An 18,817-nucleotide genomic window follows, 5' to 3' on the forward strand; every position below is an offset into this window, starting at 1 on the left:
ATAATAATTTACTAGGTTACTAAAGATGTGAGTACATATTATTATTATTAATTCTATGGCATTCCTTAATCTATATTTAAATTTATCACGTTTTATTTTATTTTAACCACGAGGTAAAAGTATTGAATGAGAATAATAATAATTTTATTAAAATTAATTCATGTTTCTTGTCGAATTAATATGTTTTTCATAACACCAATAAATATTTTTAGTTTTTAATTTATAAGTATTCAATTTTTATTTAAAACTAACCGCATAAATATACCATTATTTTGTTTTGTTGAACATAATATTTAATTTCTTCAAGTATTATGATATTAATGAAATTTGTTTGAAATTCTTGTATACTTATTCCTATTGTATTATTTATTTTTATCAACTCTCGGAGATGGTAATTTTTTTTATTTGCTGTAAAAATAGTTATACTTGTTTTAATAAATTATAAACTGTTTTTTTTTTTTTTTTTTAATAAAATAGCTGACGTCTTATCTGATATCACAAGCTGTATTATTTTATTAATTTTATGCCTATTTTTTTTAATGGATCAGAAAAGGCAAACAAATACAATCACAAACTGCAAATTCACATTGATATTAATATGCAAAAAGACACGCAATTATTGTTGTTCAAAGAACAAAACAAAAATAAATATGTAAAAAATGTCTAAAAAACAATAACAAAAGAGAGAAAAGTGAAGTGAGAAAAAGCACTCGAGCGAAAGAATCAAATGGAGTATAGTAAGTACACCAAGGCAAAGCCGTATTAAAGTATTTTATTATTGAACTATTTATTATTTATTGTTGTGAAACGAGTAGGTAGATTTATAAGCTTTTCCAAGTATACGGCTCGACCTCTGGTGTTTCATTTTTATAAAATAAAAATCGTACAAAATCAATTAAAAGAAGAATTACATTTTTTTATGATGTAGTTTACTTATTAATTTTAAAATGAGAGTATTATAATATAGCTATTAAGTTATTGTAAAAATCAAAGAATTAATTTATAGTTATGAGTAATAACATAATTAATTTAATTTTTTTAAAGTTAACGCATGAATTTTTTTAAATAAACGTAAAAAAATGTTTGTTAGAAAAGTTATTTTAAACAAAATAAGACAGAAAATATTACTTTATATGCTAACTTTTGTAAAAATATCTTTTAATAATGCATATTAATCTTTGATTTTAATGAAAATAATAATTTCTTAAGAAACTTAAAAATTTGAATCTTCAACTATTTATTTCAATATGTTTTTGTACGATTTCTTGTTATTTTTCATACAAATGGTAAACAATATAAATTCTATTTAAAATATAAATAGATAGATAAAATGAAATTGTAAACATCACTAACTGTCACAAGATTTTTTTTTATTTGGGAGGAATAGGGTATTTTATGGTACCTAGCAAGGGTATCGCGTCGGAGACTTGTGGAAGCGTTTCCGCCACCAAATTCAGGAACACTGTCAGTGATAGCAAGATGGTCACTCCTGTAACAACCAATTTATTTTTATGACCTAGAAAAATACATTCGGGAACATTTTTTTGATAAAACAATGTTTTATTTAAAATTTGATAAAATGGTTTTCAGACTAAAATTAATAATTGCATTTTATAATATAACAGTATTATAGAATATAGGTATTGTATTGCTTGTCCAACGAAGTGGTTCCTCCAAGTATCAAATGACAATGACACATGTCATCATGCAAGTTGATATTTTTTCTTAGTCCTACCTATAAGGGGAACCGCTTCGGACGTTGTTGGCATTGACTCGGCGACTAGATTCAGAAATACTGTTAGTGACAGTAGTATAGTTATTTCTGAAATTAACATTTTGATTATTTTTCCTAATTTATTTTCCTTGTTGTGTAGTAAGTGTTCTATATAATCAATTTCACATTGTACTTAAATTTTTAAACAAAAATATTATAAAAAACATCAAATAGAATGTATGATAAACTTCTTATAATTTTGGAATATATTTCATTATTTTTGAAATAAAATAAACTTGAAATTAAAACATTGTTTTTATTAGAAAACAGATTTTTTAATTATATTGCATAACATCAGATAAACAGGAAATTATTAAAATGTATGTATTTACGAGTATTTATGTAGACGTACATATATACTGTATTTTAAACCAAACCTATAGAAACCCATTCTATTTAGTCTTTCCAAACGTCAATGAATTCTACAACATAAGCTATTGTAGTCAGATGGCGGTAATGATTGTAGTTGTTGGTAAATAAACAATGCGCTAACTTAAACAATTATATTAATTGTTGCCTATACATCGAAGAATTTACTAGAATTACCGTTTACACGCGAATATAAATCATTACATTTGCATTAAACCATTTGATTGTTACTATAAGTAAAAAGTACCACATTTCCGTATCTAATGACTATCAGAAAAATAAATCCATTAGATATTCGTGGCAGTACTTTCTGATATGACGTCCTCATTATGTTGCTGTGGATTATATGAATTATTGTTAACGTAGTCCGGTAATCCTTGTGTCCATTGTCTGTGTTTATTCAGGCACCGGTGAAGAACAAATAGCAAATTTCATATTTCTTTACCTTTTAACATTTATTTGTATTTTCATCTCCTTCTCACTTTTCATTGCACAAAAAAACACGCACACATATCACACCACTTTTAACCACACTATACTCAATCTGCTGTAATAAAATGTTTGTATTTGTTTCCTGTTTCGGTATCACGTTCTTACCTAGTGTAAGCTTTTCACCACAGTCCGGAGGTAGTGTAAAGCCCAGTAGAGCCATCGACGAGATAAGTACACATGGCACGATCAGGTTGAAGAAATAATACAACGTCCTCCGTCTGATCTTTATAATAAACGTGATGTCCACATATGGCTCTGGGCAACAGCCGTAAGTTATCACGTTCTTTTTTCCAGGCATACCTGTAACGTACAGTTTATTGGGTTTTGTAAACTAGTGACGTAAGACAGTAATCATCTGAGCTTTGAACTCAATGTGCTACAAAATTTAAAAATATGTATTAAATATGGACTGATACTAACTTAAGGTCAGTAGACCAACTAGTCAATATGCATACTTACATTAACTTTATAATATGATTTCTTATTATAATTTATTTTATACTACTAAGGACTTACTCATAAAATAAATTTCATTCAATTATTAATACAAAAGAAAATAATAATAATAATATAATTTTATTGAATACAAAATGGTTATAGAATTAAACTTTTGAATTTCTATCGATTTTTTTTTCAAATTTTAGTTAATTTTTTTATAAAAATGAACTTGTATTACATGATTCAATGTTAATAAAATAATATCACACTTATCTATATATTAATTTTTGGGTAAGATTAAATTTCCCATTAACAATTATGATTAAATACTTTTAAAGTTATTTGTATTCATGATTTTTTTTTTTTTTTTTAAGTGATTTTAGATATTGGATGCTAACAAATATCAATGTTATAAATTAGGTAGGTAAGTATTGAAAGAACTTGTTATGAGACAATACATAAAACGTATGAGACCGTTTATTAGTATTTGGGTTGAAAGTATTGTTCCTGTTAAATTGAATAACTGCTATATCGTTAAAAGTGAAAGGAAATTAATTTGATTATTAATTATTTTGACGAATCTAATGAAGATTTAATTGAATTATAACTTTCTACATGTTGTCTGAATGAATTCTTTGAAATAAATATTTTTGAGGAAAAACACCCATAAACACTAATTTTGTCCTTTATATTACAATTACTTATATACTTTTTGATAGAGTAATGAATATTACTTTAGTTTGGAATTAAGGATCCTATTAGATTAGTGGGTGATTCTCAACCTTGGAACCCTATACATTGTTGACATTTTTTTAAAAAAAATCTGAGAACACATTAAAATAGTTATTAAGACTTTATTTAGTTTCTTTAGCTTTGTAAATCAATAAATTATACTTCGAAAATTTTAAAATATGAAGTGAATCTATATTTAAAACGTAAGAAAACATATTTATCTTATTAAAATATGTAATAGCACAGTTGTCGACATCGACACAATGCAAATTTTTTTCATGATAAATAAAAAACACAAAACATTTATTTAATATAATTATTATTTATAAGTTACTAATAAACATACTTTTATTGTTTTAAAATATTTTAATGTTTTCAAATTTATATTTTTTCATGCATTTTTGGACTCCTAATTTGGTTCATGGCAGTGGCAGTTCATCCCAGTTAAGAATCACTAAAGTCGTTAGACAATAATATTTTTCCTGTATATCTGGGAGAATATTAAAATAGTTCCTAAATTAAGTAGAATAAGTAATAAAAACCACGCATTAGTTATAATGTAGTGATAAAATAACTCAAGTACTAGGTGAAATAGACATACATTAATAGTATAAACAATACATTTAGAATAGAGTGGTATAGTTTTAAAAGTACAATGTTATTGAAAATTTAAAATGTTCTTTTTAATAATACTAAGAGAGTTTTCTTGTACATAACATGTATTCACATGCTTATTACACGTTCTACCTATTTTTTGATTAAATTAAAGATAACTATTTGTAGGTATACCTTTTGTTCATTTCATGTTAGTCAAATAAAAAAATAATCAAAAATTTAAAATTATAAAAAGCTGTCAATTTAATACAATATACATTTTTGAAATATTTGAAAAAAAAAACATTACCGAGATAAAAAAATAAATACTTTACCTCACTATTTAGATCATAGATTAAAATAGACTAACTCTAGTCCCGTATAATATTAATTTAATTCAAATAGGCGTAGCCTTTTATTAACTTTCAACTATACTTATTAACATTATTGATAAACTATTGTTATGTTATTTCTTTCATTTGAAAATATTGTTATGTATTATAATATGTCTATCTATAATTTTAGGTTATTTAAAAACAATTACTTGGTAATTATTTTTTACATGTTTTGTAAGTGTATCAAATGAATAATGAAATTTTTAAGAAATATTACGAATTATAAAAATAACATGATATTTATATTTTATTAAATTAATATACATATATTTTATATCATATTTCTCATAAGTTTTGTTATGGAAAAATAATTCGTCACAAATTAATATTCAATAAAACAATAAATTATTGTAAGTTATAAATTATAATTAATTAAATTATAATAAATAAAAATATGAGTATATAATTTATAAATTAATAAGAAAAAGTATCATTAAAAGTTGTTCAGAATTATCTTGAACATTAAATGATCATTGTAAAATAGTAAATACAGAATATTCTATGTAGTATGACGTATTGAATAATAATTGTTATTCCCTAGAGAGAAAAAAATAAATTAAAATATTTATTAATAATGTAGATTAGTATCGAAAAATAATCTTATAAATATCCTTATTTGGAATGATTAAATTATAGTACATATTAAATGCTGATTGTCCTCTTTATCAATAATATATGACTTAAAAGTTTTTGCGAAAGACCACCATTATTTATAAATAATAAAAGTTCAATGAAGTGGATATTATAAGATAAGAACCTAACCTATTAAATACCGGTATTTAGACACATTGAATGTCCAGTGTAAATTTCTAAGATATTAAGCGATTATATGTTTGTATTCTATTATGTTTTTTTTCTAAAAATTTTAAATTTATTATTTTGGTCGAATTCACAAGACGAGTTTCTTGATAAATTATTTATAATCGAAACTAATTTTTGTACGTAATATATCTTGTTAACTAAAATAAAAAAAACAAATTATGAGTAAATAATATTATTTTAAAATTTATATTGTACTTGGTAAAAAATATTAGATGCATCTTTCTTGAATAAAAATAAATATAAAAACTTCATAATTGAATTATGTTTCAATCATGTTGTGGTTTGTATTAATGTAATAATTATAATAATAACTCAAATTTAAAAAGTTAATTTTATTTAGTTATTTTTCTGTTTAAATAAAATGTTATTTTATTCAAAACAATGAGTTATTCTATAAAACTATTTTGAAATGTAGAAAAATGTTGTGTTTGAATATTTATATTTTTTACACAGTGGTTTTCGAAATATTTAGAATTGAGAGAGTATTATATGAGACATGAATTGATTGCAAGTGTGTGACAAAACAATTAAACATACAAATAGTATACTTTAATAAATGCTTCAAATGCTCGTAATTTACTATAGAAATTTGTTTAAAAAATAATATATGGCACAGTTAATTAATATACTGTAAATATTAAATTCATAGAGAATTATTTGAATATTAAAGCTGAATATGAAATTTTTATAATTTAAAATTATATTCAATTTAATAATCTACTAGGTTATAAAAAAAAAAAAAAAAAAAAACTATGAAATTAAATTCTTTATGTAGATATTTTTACAGTTACAATAATTAGTGAAATATTTTGATAGCGTTAAAATAAGTACATTATAATAAATGTAAATATTTACAGGAATATTATGGTTGTCGATTTTTAATTGTTAAATTATAAGTTCTTAAAGTTTTACGTATCTATGGTAAAATTTTAAAATCACTAATAAGGACAAAAAGTTATGAATATTTTTATTTATTACTTAATAAACAATTGTTTAGAAGAGAAACATTATACAACTACTTCGAAGTTTGTTAATATCATGTGCTTAAATTTAACATGTTTTAACCTAACCTTATATTATAGTTTATTAAAATTACAGCTGAAATTTATTTAAGTTAAACATATTATAACTATTTAGTATTACTTTATTGATTTATTTGCTTGATTTCCTTTTAAGATAATAGATAATATTCAGATTTTAAAACTGGTCACCTATATCAAATGGTTATCATATTTTACATTTATATATTTTTTAGTATAATACAATTGCGTACCGTATTTTTAAATGTTAATTTTTCCATGGTGTTAATTCCGTTTTTTATACTTTTAATTGATTTTATTTTTATTCAATAATGTCATATTGTATGCAATTTATGACAATTTTAAATAATTATCAAACAAAATCTATAGAACAATAAATACAAATTTCCAATTGCATAGTGCTGACTACCAAAAACATGTAGTGATATTAGCTTTAATAAAAATTAAATTTATACTTCTCTCAAAATTATAGATATAAAATGTACAAATATAGTTTGTTGTATTGATTTTCAATTGATTATAAATTATGATATATTTTAAATACTATATTTATTTAAAATGAAACGATAATTTACTGTTATGTCGCTAACTATTGAGTAAAAATAATTAATTCATACCCTTACAATATAATTCAATATTTTTTAATCTCACTAAAAGCATTTTATTTGATTGTGTTATTTTAACAGTTGTATAATTATAAATTTAAGAACGTTAAACTTATTTAGTAAATTATCATATTATATTTATTGAATTCCTTGATATTGGACAATTTATATACGCTAAAGTGTTCCCAAAAAAAAGACACGTACGTAAGACTCAATGGTTTTTATAATTTTTTCTTTTTATTTTTGGTTTTAAATTTTGATGACAACATTAATACTATTTAAAATAAATATAATATGTTTTTAATAATAATCATAGTAAATATATTCCTAACGATAGTTATGAATATGTTGAATGAAGCCTACACAGTATTTTAATAAGAATCTTATATTCAATTTTGAGAATACTTTAATGATATGACGTTAGTCGGTTTTTGCCGGTTTATAATACTTTAGACTAATTCACCTCTTTGTTTATGTATAAATATATGAATAGATTTAAATTTTTTTTTTTTAAAGTCACCAAGTGTCATTATTAAATATTATTATTATATTAAACGAGAGAAAATATAGATATTTATTTGAAAATAAATGTATTAATATTGATTTCATAAATATTTACCTAACAAATACCATTCACCATTCGTTGTAAAGTCTGTTAGATCGCCTCCATCTGATTTGAGCACTAAATCAATCTGAAAGTATAATATTAAATTATTGACAAATTTCGTACTAAAAAAAAAATGCATATACATAGGATTAATTATTCTAAAGATACATACGTAAAAATATCACTGATAATTTTGATTTATATTTTCATTTGGTATATTATTTAATAAATAAAAATAATATTTAATTATTATATGTTGTTCATATATAATTTACCTAGTTAAAATATTTATCATCTTATCATCTTTTAATAAAACCAAAACTAATCAAATAATTTATACAGACATTTAGATATTTTTATAAATTAACAACTGTTATTATTGGGAGTATAAAAATTATAAATATGAATTACATTATTAATTTTATTTTACTTTTAATATTTTATAAAAAAATAAAAAAAATATCTCATTGAATACAATTCAAAAATACATTAATAAGACTTAAGTGTTAAAAATATAATTTAATATTTGTATGTTAACTGAATTTTTGAATTTATTTGAACAAATAAACAATATGATTGTTATGAATTTAAAATATTAAAAAATTGTTTTTTTTTTAAAAAAAAAAATTGATTCAAGTAGTGTCAATTATTAATAATTTGTCTTGTTTAAAAAGCGAATGTTATAATATAACTGATATATTATAGGTTAATGTTACTATAAAATAATATTAATAATTTTAGAAAATATAAATATCTGTGTAGGTAATTTATATTCATACATAATATTATATTATATTAGTTGTTTTATGTTGTAAAAATTATTATTTTGTAATATTTGACAGTAGATGATCGTAATATATTTATTAATTTTTTTAATATAATTAATTTTACATGGTTTTTAACGTAATTACAAATTTTAAAAAGGTATATTCAACGAAAGCATAAAAAGTATAATATGCAACATGAAAGTGTAATAAAAATGCAAATTCATTGATAACAAAAGAAATAAAAAAAAAGATTTTTAACAAGTTTTAAAGACCCTTTTCCCATATAAGCTCAAAAAGTGATTTTAATTAATGAAAACAATTGTACTTTTTAATTTTAATTTTTTTTAGATTAAAACCATATATTCTATACAGTTTAACTTGAAATTATTGACCATCGTAACTATACTTTTATAATAGATAATATAAAAAAAATAAAAAAATATTAATTTAAATAATCATATTAAATATTAATTTATAATTCGAAATTACATATTAGAAAATTAATGTGCTTACCTGAAAACCGTTGTATGTCCAACTACCAAATTTCATAAGGCAATTTTGGTCATCAAATGGGAACCATGTAATGTCGATTTTACATGTACTTTTGAAAATACCAGGTGGCACGTACAGGCATGTACCATTGTGCCTTACTACCACATTAGTTTGATAAGTACCATCAAATTTCTCGTCAGCGCTGTAAGCATTAAAATACATTTAATTTCTGATCACTAAAAATAAGGATAACGAATAAATTCTATATTGTTAATTTTTTATCAACTAAACATCAATCTTTATGTATGTGATTTGATTTTTTTTTTCATTGTAATAGTGACTTTATTTATATGAAATATTTTTTAATGGATGTAATATAAATTTAACTAAATATTAGTTTTCAAATAAATATTTTTGAACAAATAGTGATTTTAATTTAAAACATAAAATTAATCAGATATATATATAAATAACAGAAATATTAGCTCATTTTAAATTTCTCTAAGTAGATTGTGGATAAACGAGTATTTTTTTCCTGAAAAAATGTATTATTATAGAAAATAGAAGATGTAAATAATTATAGTACTATTGATTAATGTTGATCTATAGATAAATAAGTATGCGAAATTGTAAAAGAAAATACGCTCGTTGAACATACTAAATTCTCAGCTTACTGTTACGAATTTTAAAAATTTACCCGAAATCGTAATTTTAAAAGCTATAAAATATAATTTATAATCTAATTTGTTTAGATGGATATTAAAATTTTGCACATACTTATAACTACCTAATATTAATATTTTTTAAATTAATTAAACTAATGTGATTCGAGACTTTTAAATACTTTTCAGTATTTACATTGTTCAATAATTTAAATTATGAATAGATTATATGATGTCATAAGTGAAAATTGTGAATGTAAATAACCATAAACTGGTATTTTTTTTATTTATTTCTTATACAATATTCATATCAATTTTGCAGTTTAGTTAAGATATACAAAACAAATATGTACACACATAATATCGTAATTTTTGATTGTAAATATATTTTTTTTATTTAAAAATATTTTATTGCAGTCTAATACAAATAGATTTTAGCATTTATAGGTAGTCATTCAGAGTACCGTCTAGTTGACCATATGTTATAGATATCTTAAAGTCATTACATAAAAATTATTCAAAATTTATTTCAGAGTTTATGTAATTTAAATTATGTACAATTTTTATTTCGGTTAAATTATACTTTATTTTTTATTTTATACACGTACTTCAAAGTACCTAGTGTATTATAAAAATTCGCATAAATAATTTTTTTTATAATTCAGCTAAGTTGAAAAAAAATAGATATTTATCAGAAAACGTATTTAATTTATATTTTAAACATTTTGATAGATCAATGAGAATACAATCAAATTTTATCATAATAATTGCTTATTGTGTAACGTTTCATAGAATATAATTTTCTTAAATCAATACAAAAAATTTGAATTCTGCATTTTTGTATCTACAGTTTTCATTTTAATAATTAATTTTCGTTTATAAAATATATGATTCATATAATATAATCAACACAGACTTAAATAAAATTCCAATAATAAAAATTAATACCTTCTAAACTATCTGTTGGTTATAACTATCATTAAAGTTTGGTAAGCATGGAAAATTAAAAGTAATTTTTCAGTGTCATAATTTGCAATCTTAAAGATACACACGTAATTATTGTGACTATAAAACTACGCCGTGTTATGCATGAAGATAAATATCTCATTAGAAATTATTAAAATATTTACAGACCAACAGTGACCCATTAAAAGCTCCCACTTGTTTATTCGTTTATTCGTAATAATGTATCTAGTTATAAAATATGACCCGACTATAAATCATCATTCTCTAAACAAAAATCAATCAATTTAAGACTGTATAGGTCCTATAGGAGTTGTCAAATGCATTATATCATCGTCAGTCCACTCATATTTGAAATTCTCCTATTTCAGAATTTAATATTTTTACCCTTGTTTTAAATTTAGCTGTACTTTAACTTAAGTTATAGGCTTAATAGTAAAATTAATTTTGTAATGGCCCATTATAAAATATTATAAATAAATTTTTATTGTTGAATACTGTTCAAAATTTATATAGTGTTGAATATTAAAATTTTAGTATTAAAACATTAAAGTATAATTCTAAAGCATTTTAGAAGTCATTAAAATATTTATATCAACTTAAATTTAAACAATTATATTTTTATTGTCAACAATATAAAAAAAAAAAAAAATATTAATCTGACTTAAGATAAGAGCACTTACACATAACCATCACTAAATAGAACGTTTAAAGATACAGATATATTCATAAGACTGTTAACAACTCAAAATTTTTATTGACTCAAAAGCAAGAAAACACTTGTAAAATACAAAACAACAGTGAATAAATGTTAATTGTAGGTGTAGTTTGTAGTATTGTAATATCTATATTAATTTAAAAAAATAATACTTTTTCTCTAATATTATAGGTCCTGCTACTAAAACGCAACTGTTTTCGACAAATACTTAGCGAATTACTCTGGAGTGAAACTTTTTGTCGTTAGAAAAATGAGATATAAATATTTTTGATGCTTTCTAAAATTGTATAGAATTATATTTTGAAGCAAGCTATTATTATGTATATAAAATGTTTTTATACATGTTTTAAATAAAGTTTTTTTTTCTCATATTTATTACATAATATTATGTTTAATGATGTATATTTGTACTAAAAATTGATTTGTATAGGACACATATTGAATTGTTACTGATTTTTTAAATTAGAATATAAATTTTATATGACATCGAAAAAAATTGTAAATATTTTTTGATCAGAAATCTTAACCATATATTGTCATATCTAACCTAATATTTATTTTTGTTTAATTATCAATATTTTACAGCCGTAAGAAGTTGCTTTATATAAAGTGCAATTTTATAGTAAATTTAGTTTTTAATAATTGAATATTATCTAAATAAATTAGTTTAATATAATAACGTGGCACGATATAGAGTTAAATAAAGTAAGTAAAAGTTACTTTTACTTTAAATTGGAAACAAATTTATACTCTACTAATAATATAATTTATAAAATTATTGTTCGCATTGTTTTGAACTTACAAAGATGAATAAAAATAAAATATTTATTTATTTAACTATTGTAGCATATTAAATCGAATAGAGTAAAATATGATGTTTGCAGTATTTAAACGTATGAACTGGTTAAAAAATTAAATAAGAAAAATAGAATTTTGACTATCACATGAAATGTGATTGTTTTTAGCTAAATGTCTAAAATATTTAATCATTTTCCTATAAATTGTTTTATGAACAAAATTCACATTATTGTAACGTCTTGAAGACAATATAAGTAGATTACTGCACTTAGCTACATTCTCTATATTGATTTTCCTTAAATGCTTATCTCAAATGTCACCATCTTTAGAAGTTATTTTTATCTTATCAAATACATTAGTTTTTCAATGGCTGTATAAATATATATATATATAAGCATAGGTCTTATTAATACACGCCCCAGAAAATTATTTTAGAGTAAAATCAAATTATATTAGTTATTAATGATGTTTATATATTTTTTCATAATTTTAACTAGATTAATTAAATTTAAACTTAAGTTATAAAAAATTAATATTTATTTTTAAATATTCGGTATATTCAATTTAAAATCAATTATTACTTATTAGCATATTATACTTTATATAACATATAAAATGTTATGTTATTTTGGTTTTGAAATAAAAATACTTAGTGTAAACTTTATTATTGTAGCAAATAAGTTACTTATTTATATCGTTAATATGATATTAAGTTAATATTAATAATTTTAAATTAAGTAAAAATAAATATTAGCACCATTAGTTATATATATATATATTATTATTAAATATTTAATTTAATTTATTAACTATTTTATTTTTAAATATTGCATTTTAACAGTTATCAGAGAAATATGTATTGAAATAATTAAGATTTGGTAAATTATATAGTAAAATAAAACAAATAAATTGAAAAAAAAATCTATTTTTATGTTGTTTAAGACACTCGCTTGTAGAAAATCAGTTAGGTCCAGGAAAAACATTTTATTTTAAGTTGTAATATCATTCTAAATATTTTTTTAAATATCCATGAGATTATATGTAGTTAATTATTAACTTCGATGCATGGTCTTTATAATATATTACTGAAGTGATGTATATTAATAGAAATATGTAATAACATTTTACAACGTTACATTAAAAATAATTATGTATGTAGATTTGTTTTATTTGTATGGCATATAAGGTTATATTAATTTTTAGCAGCTTCTGTTGGATAAGAAAAAAAAAGCCGAAACAATTAGGTATGCATTACGCCTTTTTAGTCTTTAAATGATAGCTTTCTGTTTGAAAAATTAAAGTAGAGTGCATTTTATTTTTCTAAAACTATACAATTAAATACTGACCTGTTATACATGAGTATGTCTGGTTTCCATAGCCGGTTTGGATTGAGTCTGAGATCCTTGACACCACCATAATCGGAAATGTTCCATCTCATATTGTAATCTACCCATTCCTACCATAAAATAATTGTTTACTATTTAAATAAAATAAGTTTATAACAATATAAATAATTAACATTAATCCAAGCATAAATACCAAATTCGGCGGATTCCCTATAACTCTTAATATATCTATAAACTATTCTGTTTAAACTTTAAAACCAAAATTATTTGAATTTCGTTGATCCCTGGGAGGGAGCTTTTGTACATACTATATATTATTCTACTGGGATACTTCTAATGACAAAACCAGATTAAATCGAAGCTTTCACAGGTTGTTTTCAAACATAGAAATTAGTTTTCCGAATAACTTTTCTCAAAGGGAACATTGTGAATTATGTTATGCGTATTGCTGTCACGACGATATTTTCTCATTTGAGTTGAATATATTTTACTTAATGCTTGTTATATACGAGTAGTTTTCTACTCATAAAGTACTTTATTTATGATTTTATAAATGTACCATATTATAATATAATTTAATGGTTCAAAACTAAATTAGTATTGTAATTAAATTGTTAATATTTATTAGAACACAAGTTGAATATTACGTTGTAATTTTTAAAGCTAGATTGTGTTAAAAATATTAAACTGATGAAGTTTTACCTACCGAAGTTTATTGCACATATATTATAATATAAATATTTTTCTAAATGTGTGCTTAAGGTTCATTAAATAAAGTTTTAAATGCCCATTATTTTTAATTTGGTTTTGTTTATTTTTATTTTAAAATGTGTAGGTATATACATCGCCTATATCAGATAAGTTTAACTAGCGAATAACAACATTAATTTTATTAATTGTTAATATAACTATAATTTACAATTAAATTATTAAATATATTAAATATTTGTATTTTAGAACAGAGTAATATTTTCATAGATAATAATAATTAAATATAGATTTTTTTTTTTTTTTTTTTATTGAACTTAAGCCCGGCGACTAGGGCCATTAGCTGTTGTAGGGGTTATGAACTGTGGGTAGAGGTAAGGTTGGTAGGTTGTTTTTACAATTGTTATGGTTGTTACGGTTGATAGCAAACACGTGTATGTGTGGCAAGGTTTTTAACTACTACGAGCCCGGGTGGCCACCTATCCGGAAATTAGTAGCTCTGTCCGTTACTTACCCCCAGTCGCATTTCGCGACTGGCAGCAGCCAACGCGCCACACCAAGCCACATAGATTTAAATTGAAACATTTGAAACGTACAAAACCTTTTGTAGTCATTTTGATTTTTCAAATCATCAATGCCAGTAATATATTTTATTTTATCAATAAAATCTTTATAATCATAAGTATAATTTTTTTTTTTTTTGGTTATAACGAATATTTAGTTATATTATTCATATATTGGTAGAAAGAACAACAAATAGATCTGCAGTAATTTAATATTACATTAGATATTAAATATTACTTAAAATATTCTAGTAATCGATATAATTAAAAATTAGAAACTAAAAGATAAAACTATGAAAATATGTGAGTATTACATTTTTAACACACCTCTGAACAAAATATGTGTGGGGAATGTGTTTAGAAAAGTGATATTTTAAAAATTTTAAAACGATATATCATTAAGTTGTAAAATTTGAACCTTCTGTGTTATGGGATTTTTGTTTTTGTATTTTAATTAACAAATAATATAATTTATGTGCAATTTTTACGCAACTCAAAGTAATATTTTATACATATGATTATTTATAGATTATAGTAGATTATGATAGATTATGTATGCTAAATAGAACTATTAAATATCTTATAATAATCAAAATTATATATTTGCTGTTAACAAACTGAGTGTTATTGTAATACAAATTGTTTTCATTCTGAGATCTGTTCTTTAAAGTTAAAACAATTTAAAAAATATATTTTCTGTAAGTCAATAAATAAAATAAATAAAAATGATATTCATTAATATTTAATTTTTGATTACTCAAATTATTATTTTCTTATCAATCATAAACAACATGAACTGTTTTCTTATGAAACAAGTTTGATTGTTGAACATGAGGAATCCATTAGTTTTTTCAATTACTCTACTGTTCAAGAAAATTAATATATATATATAGATAGAAAGATAGATAGATAGATATATATACATATATACGATAACTATGACAGATTATATCGAAGACGTTAGTTATTTTACTTTGTTTTTAGTTATTTCCAATCTGAAATTGCTTTCACTCTATAGACTACATTTCATACCTAACGGCGTTACGTGAATAATACAACAAATTATTAATAAACTGTATAAACGTGAGTGTCACGATAGCAAACCTAAAATTGAAAACTTGAATATTTAAAACTTAAGTTAATGATAAGTATAGTAAATGAACAGAGTTCATAACAAGTGTCCATGGTGTGGATATGAGAAACATTTTTTTTAATCTGTGATCAAAGGTAAACTACCAATAAACAGTTAACATATTCTTAATACATATGGATTGGTGTGTTTTTACCTAACTATATTTATTGAGATTTAAAACTGAGAGGCCTAAATTTGATAACGTTGGTAATTATTATAACTGTTTATAAAAATAATGAACCATGCTATTAAACACACTTTAATTATTCAATATTGTCTTTTTTTGTATCGTTAACGGTCGAGTGTCATGTGTTTTTCGTTTGATTGTATGTAACTTATAGTTATGAGGACTATAGTTTGATATAATCGTATAATACTATTAATTACAACTTTGTGAATATGTTTGTAATAAGTATTTATAAATTGTATAATTAATATAAATGAAAAATGAAAAATACGATTGAGGTGTCAATAAAAATTATAATAAAGCAATATAAAACGTTATTATTTATTTTAATATATAGCTATGACAATTTTAAGGGTATATAAATAAACAATAAAATGTTTACATATATGTCATTATTTCGTATAGAATCATATGACAAACTTTAAAAAATATATTATATACATCTTAAACTGTGGTTTTCCATAAAGTATACACTATACACCGATAATATTTTTTTACGTTTAAACTTTTTAAACTATTTAAAAACTTTTTTTCAATTCACTAGCTAAATTATATAGTATTACTCATGTTCATAGTAAAATTTATATTTTTGTTTTAACGTGTGTTGATTTCAAGTGTAAAGTTTCAATATTTTTCAAAAATAACTACAGTAAATCTGTAATATTAGTTTTAGATTTATTTCTATTATATAACCATTTAATATAATAAATACGTAAATACTTAAATATCATAGATACTAGGTAGAATATTATATGTTGATTTATTTTTATCAAAAAGTTGTTAAATATTTTTTTTAGAGTTAGTGTTTGCTTAAATTAAAATTTATTTGAATTAAGTTTCAAGTAGATATTATTTAAATTAAAATGTAAAAATTAACTTTTTGTCTTATTAAAACATTTAGAACTGATCAACCTTTTTATTTTTTTTCTCTCCATTTACCATTAAGAAATGTGAATGCGTTTTTGGCTCAATTTATTTATTAATACGTAAATAATTAATTTTTTTTAACTTTGAATCCTTTTCAGTAACATAGCACATTTTACGTTAAATTAAAATTAAATATTTATATATAGCGATGTATTATCATTTTAAAATGTATAATTTGCTGACTAAAAATATTCTTTAACACTTTATTGAATTTAAATAATATTATACATTTAATAATAGCTGTAGGTATAGAAAATATTATAATAATTGTATAAGTTACAAAAAGTTTGCTCTAGCAGGATAATTTAGTTAAATTGATGGCAGTAATATTTTTGGGGGCAGTCAATAATTTATGAATTCTTAATTAATAGTATATTATGATTGTCATCATGGCAATATTATAATATTACAATTATGGAAATTTATTGTATTTCAATTGTAATACATCTATCCGTTTATTAAAATCAAGTGTCTGTCGATATTTATATCTAATTCTATCCAGTAAGGAATAGTTGGTTTGCTATTCCCATTACATGAACCGTTCTCTAGAACCGGGTTTTTGAATTTATACAAATACAATTTTCTAAGTTATATTTTACAGGTCCTAGAACTTTATTACCTTCGTTCATAAATTAACACAATAGAAAGAATATTATAGCAACGTTTTCGGGGTTTATTTGTATGACTAAATATCAGTAAAATTATACAGTACATTATCACCTGAGTAACCTGGTTATTAAGGGTAGTATATTGAAGATCACAGGAGTAGCAGAGTGCGATTTGAATCAATAGAAAATATTATGATTTATCTAAAAGGTAGATAAATTTACTATACGCTATTATGCATGTATAAAATTTAAAAAAAAATGTCACTTAAATATATAGAGATGACTGTTGTCTCTATTTCACGATCTAATATTGACTGATTGGCTTAATCAATAATTTATATATTCTCGTATTTTACGTTCTTGTATTCTTTTGATTTAAACAAAAATCGTAGGGTATGGCATAAATTACAGGTTAGTACATGTATATCGTTATACAAAAATACAGTTATGATGATTACACGGCATTTTAGATAGGCAATTTAAGTACCTACTTATGATCTTATTATAATCGAATAAACATTGGAGTAAGATATAAGTGAGTTACTTTTGTTTAGATGAAATTATTAATTTAAAGTCTATTATATTTTTGTACTGACTAAATATAGTTATAGGTAACTGGAAATAACGCAATTTTAAATACTAGTGTTGTTATACTTACGGAGGATTGTGTCTTAGGTTGAAGGGCATGAGTGTATAGTAATTTAAATTCCGAAAATGTTTTATAATATATTTATATATATATAACGTTTGATTATAGTTTAGTCGTCTTTTGTAACTAACAAAATTTTTTTATTTAAGATGTTAAAAGAATTGGATAAAAATATTATTTATAAGTTATTTTTTTCTATGGAATAATACTGTATAATTAATATTCATAAAGTAGCTTATAAAAATACATACGTAATATTATGTAAGTGAAAAGTATTGTAAAAAGAAAAATAAAATAAAAAATTTCATATTGTTGTATATTTTAACTCGTGATATTTTTACTATACAATATTGAAAAATTGTAGAGTTTATAATTTATTCTCAATTATTTTTGTTACATACTCGTGACTTTTTTAAATAGAGGGAAATA

At 22.1% G+C, this 18,817-nt stretch overlaps 1 protein-coding gene across 4 annotated transcripts in view; it reads right to left on the reverse strand.

The window, feature by feature from the left end:
- The window catches only part of LOC112596125 (acetylcholine receptor subunit alpha-type acr-16-like), a 188,422-nt gene that overhangs the window by 17,319 nt on the left and 152,286 nt on the right, over window positions 1-18,817 (reverse strand). The window contains exons 4-9 of one of the 4 annotated variants that reach the window (XM_025341628.1): window positions 13,615-13,724; window positions 9,149-9,329; window positions 7,881-7,953; window positions 2,741-2,935; window positions 1,736-1,822; window positions 1,403-1,489 (exon numbers count right to left, since the gene is read on the reverse strand). In XM_025341628.1, the coding sequence (XP_025197413.1) occupies window positions 1,403-1,489; window positions 1,736-1,822; window positions 2,741-2,935; window positions 7,881-7,953; window positions 9,149-9,329; window positions 13,615-13,724 (733 nt within the window). The remainder of the gene's footprint in view (window positions 1-1,402; window positions 1,490-1,735; window positions 1,823-2,740; window positions 2,936-7,880; window positions 7,954-9,148; window positions 9,330-13,614; window positions 13,725-18,817) is intronic. The other 3 variants (XM_025341625.1, XM_025341626.1, XM_025341627.1) reach the window with 3 other exon arrangements.

This window comes from Melanaphis sacchari, unplaced genomic scaffold (assembly GCF_002803265.2).
Source record: "Melanaphis sacchari strain LSU unplaced genomic scaffold, SCAv2.0 Contig2_pilon_pilon, whole genome shotgun sequence".
In the NCBI taxonomy this organism is placed as follows: domain Eukaryota; kingdom Metazoa; phylum Arthropoda; class Insecta; order Hemiptera; family Aphididae; genus Melanaphis; species Melanaphis sacchari.